The sequence below is a fragment of the Caretta caretta genome, chromosome 1 (assembly GCF_965140235.1).
Source record: "Caretta caretta isolate rCarCar2 chromosome 1, rCarCar1.hap1, whole genome shotgun sequence".
Classification (NCBI taxonomy): domain Eukaryota; kingdom Metazoa; phylum Chordata; order Testudines; family Cheloniidae; genus Caretta; species Caretta caretta.
The window spans coordinates 5502058-5505398 of NC_134206.1; the positions used below are offsets into that span (position 1 = coordinate 5502058).

Sequence of the window (3341 nt, forward strand, 5' to 3'; positions counted from 1 at the left end):
CCCATCCGTAAAATGCACATATTTGCATTGCCTTTATTACTTTCTATAGTGAAAACGTGTACATGGATGGCTCCTCAGCTCAGATGTGGGTTGTGAGTGCTAATTCAACGATATTTGTAAATCACTTTGGGATCCTGTCACGGAGTGACAGGCTGGGTGCTCTGGCGTCTCTCTGAATGAAGTCAAACAGGACTCTGGGGCAGCGTCTCCCCTCAGGGCACCTATCACCAGGGCAAGAAGCCTGCTCTGCTTCCACGCCGCCTGGGTCTGACCTCTGAGCATTCAGGCCCCTGCTCACCCCGTGAGCGCCCTGCAGCGAGTCCACCTGAAGGGGATACCTGGGGAAGCTTCACGCACCCCCAAAGGGACCCTGCACACCAACTTTGCAGTCAGCAGCGACCCAGCCACCACTGTAAAACAGAAGGGTTAATTAGTCGTTGGGAACACAGCATAGAACAGATCTTTTTAGCACAAAAAAGCAGGAAGTTACAGCAAAGTCCACCTTGAGGGGGGATCCAGAGCCCTGGGTTCTGCCCCTGAGTCCCAAACCAGGAGATGGGCTCCATCACTCCCAGCTGCCCTGCCTCCCTGCTTTGTATCTGTCCTGGGCAAACAGGTCACCTGGCCTACACCTCTCCCTTTGTTCTCCAACACCTTCAGCTGGCTCCCTGCAGAGGATGGGCTCTGGCTATCAGTTGCCAGGATACAGAGTGTCACCCATTGTCTGTGCCAAGGCAGCCAGTGTGCAGTCACATCTGCCCTCTAGGGGTCTCTGCAACAATCACACACCCCTGTCCCACCACCTAGATACTTGAGTAACACATAGGGGAAACGGAGGCACACGGTATTCAGAGAAAACGTTAAGAACATTTCCACTTTGTCACAGATCCCCAGAGGAAAGGTGCTATAGAAATCCAAAGTACTTCTCATTATTGATGGCGTATGATATTTTATTTGTCTATAGGGAAGGGACCCTGGGTGAATTCAGACAGGAAGCCTCGTCACATCATGTCAGCTCTCAATCAAACCAGCTTTCATCCTGCCTCCTTCTTCCTGATTGGCATCCCAGGCATGGAGGAGCTGCACATCTGGATCTCCATCCCATTCAGCCTGATGTACATCGTCACACTTTTTGGAAATTTTACCATATTATTTGTCATCGTAACGGAGCGAAGCCTCCATGAGCCCATGTACTTTCTCCTGGCCATGCTGGCCATCTCTGATCTAATATTGTCTTCCTCTACAGTGCCCAAAACTCTGAGCATATTCTGGGCACATTCCAAGGAAATCTCTTTCGATGCCTGCCTGACCCAGATGCTCTTTACACATATTAGTTTTATTGCTGAGTCAACAATCCTGCTGGCCATGGCGTATGATCGGTATATTGCCATATGTGATCCCTTGAGATACACGACTGTGCTAACACATTCAGTAATAGCCAAAATAGGGCTGGCGGCTCTAGCTAGAAGCTTTTGTGTGATGTTCCCAACACTTCTTCTCCTTTGGAGGCTACCGTACTGTGGACACAACATTATGCCTCATACGTACTGTGAGCATATGGGCATAGCCCGGCTGGCCTGTGCCGATATAGCTGTCAACATCTGGTATGGTTTTACTACAACTCTTTTATCACCAGGATTGGATGTTGTGCTCATTGTTGTGTCTTACGTTCTCATCCTCAGGGCTGTCTTTAGGCTCCCGACCAAGGACGCCCGGCTCAAAGCTATTGGGACCTGCAGCTCCCACATCTGTGTCATATCCATGTTTTACATGCCAGCATTCTTCACCTTTTTCACACATCGGTTTGGCCACAACGTCCCCCACAACTTTCACATCCTACTGGCCAATCTCTACGTGCTCCTTCCACCCATGTTAAACCCCATCGTCTATGCAGTGAAAACGAAGCTAATTTGGGAAAAGGTGGTCCGCCTGTTCTTCAAGGCAGGGCAGCGGTGCTGAATGCTGCGACTGGGATGCTATCCCCTTAGAAATAAACCAGATGGAAATCGTGGGCTCCAGTGAGGCCCGTCAGGAAACTTTGTGTTAGACCATTTTAGATGGTCTCTTCCTCATCTCAGGCTCCATGGTGTAGTGTTTGCTGGTCAGAGGAATTGTGAGACTCTCCTAAGACTAAAGCATGGCAGTTAGAAAACAAAGAGAAACAAAGGATCACAAATGGAAGCTGGTAGGACCTAAGGACCAGATCTTCAGCATGTGTAAACTGGCATTGCTCCATTAAAGTCAGAGTCACTACGCTGATAAGCACCTGCTGAAGATGTGGCCCTTACTGTATTTCTGAGAGGTACATTTTTACCCACGTTCTGCCCTGCTGAACTCTGTGTTGGGTCATGTCTTTTACTCTTGTATCTCAAAGTTTTCAAAAATATTGGACTTGTTTTCTTAACTGTAGACTTGGACAGAGCCAGGGCTGGCCTTCAGGAAAACGGCACCCTGGGCTCCCACCCCCTCATTGCACCTGGGCCCCACTGCCTCCTCCCAGGGCTTAATTTGTAATGAAAGGCCTGGCACAAATTAAGCACTGCACAAGGTACCTGCAGTAGAAAGTCCAGTGGGGAGGTTTGTGTCAGGCCAGGATCCATAGCCAGCCAGTATGTCTCTGGGGCATCTGGACTCCTGTGGAGCCTCTGGAAAAATAGAAATATAATCCCTGAGAGAGGGTTTGCAGTGAATCCCCTCTGGGGCCCAGGGGTGATTTCGCTTCCCTGTACCAGCAGGAGGGGAATCAGTCATGTGGTCTGATGAAGATGAAAGAGATGACCTAGTCTATGTGAACTATGCACATGACAAATAGAGACAAGTAACCCAACAGCCAGGATTTTCCATCAAGGGGCCTTTCAGCTGTCACTGCACCCCCATTAAATCAGTTAATGGTGGTTTTGAGGGTGCATGGAATGCAGGATTGGGCCCCACATGTGGCTCCCCAAAATAGTTCCTTTTGACACTCCATTTACCACAGTCCAGAAGTAAGAAGAGCATCTGTAAATCCTTATTTCACACTTTGAAGCACCTACCAGATACACATTCCCATTGTACAGCCCCTTTTGTGTTCAGCTCTTAGCTGAATTGTACCGTAAGGATCTGATGGGAGGTGTTAGCTCTTCCTATCCAAAATATTTTCCATTCTTTTCATTTTTAATTAAATGTTTATTGAAGACTTAGGCTGTTATCTAAGATAACTTCGCACCTGAAAACTCTGTGGTTTTTGCAGATAATAACGTAGAAATTAGCTGTTGATTTTACTGTACCCACACAAACCCACCAACATATTTCCATTGATCATAATTGAAATTTACAGGAAGAGGAAGCCAGAAAAATGCTGC

General features: G+C 48.0%; 1 protein-coding gene across 1 annotated transcript; it reads left to right on the forward strand.

Annotated features, from left to right (window-relative positions):
- The first annotated feature begins 973 nt into the window (after positions 1-973).
- LOC125636291 (olfactory receptor 52B2-like) lies at positions 974-3110 on the forward strand. Its single transcript, XM_048849218.2, has one exon. It carries the CDS (start codon positions 1009-1011, stop codon positions 1957-1959), a length of 951 nt encoding a protein of 316 aa, XP_048705175.1. The 5' UTR covers positions 974-1008; the 3' UTR covers positions 1960-3110.
- The last annotated feature ends 231 nt before the right edge of the window (positions 3111-3341 follow it).

Coding starts and splice junctions, on each gene's coding strand:
- LOC125636291 (XM_048849218.2), top strand. CDS start 1,009: ATGTCAGCTCTCAATCAAACCAGCTTTCATCCTGCCTCCTTCTTCCTG.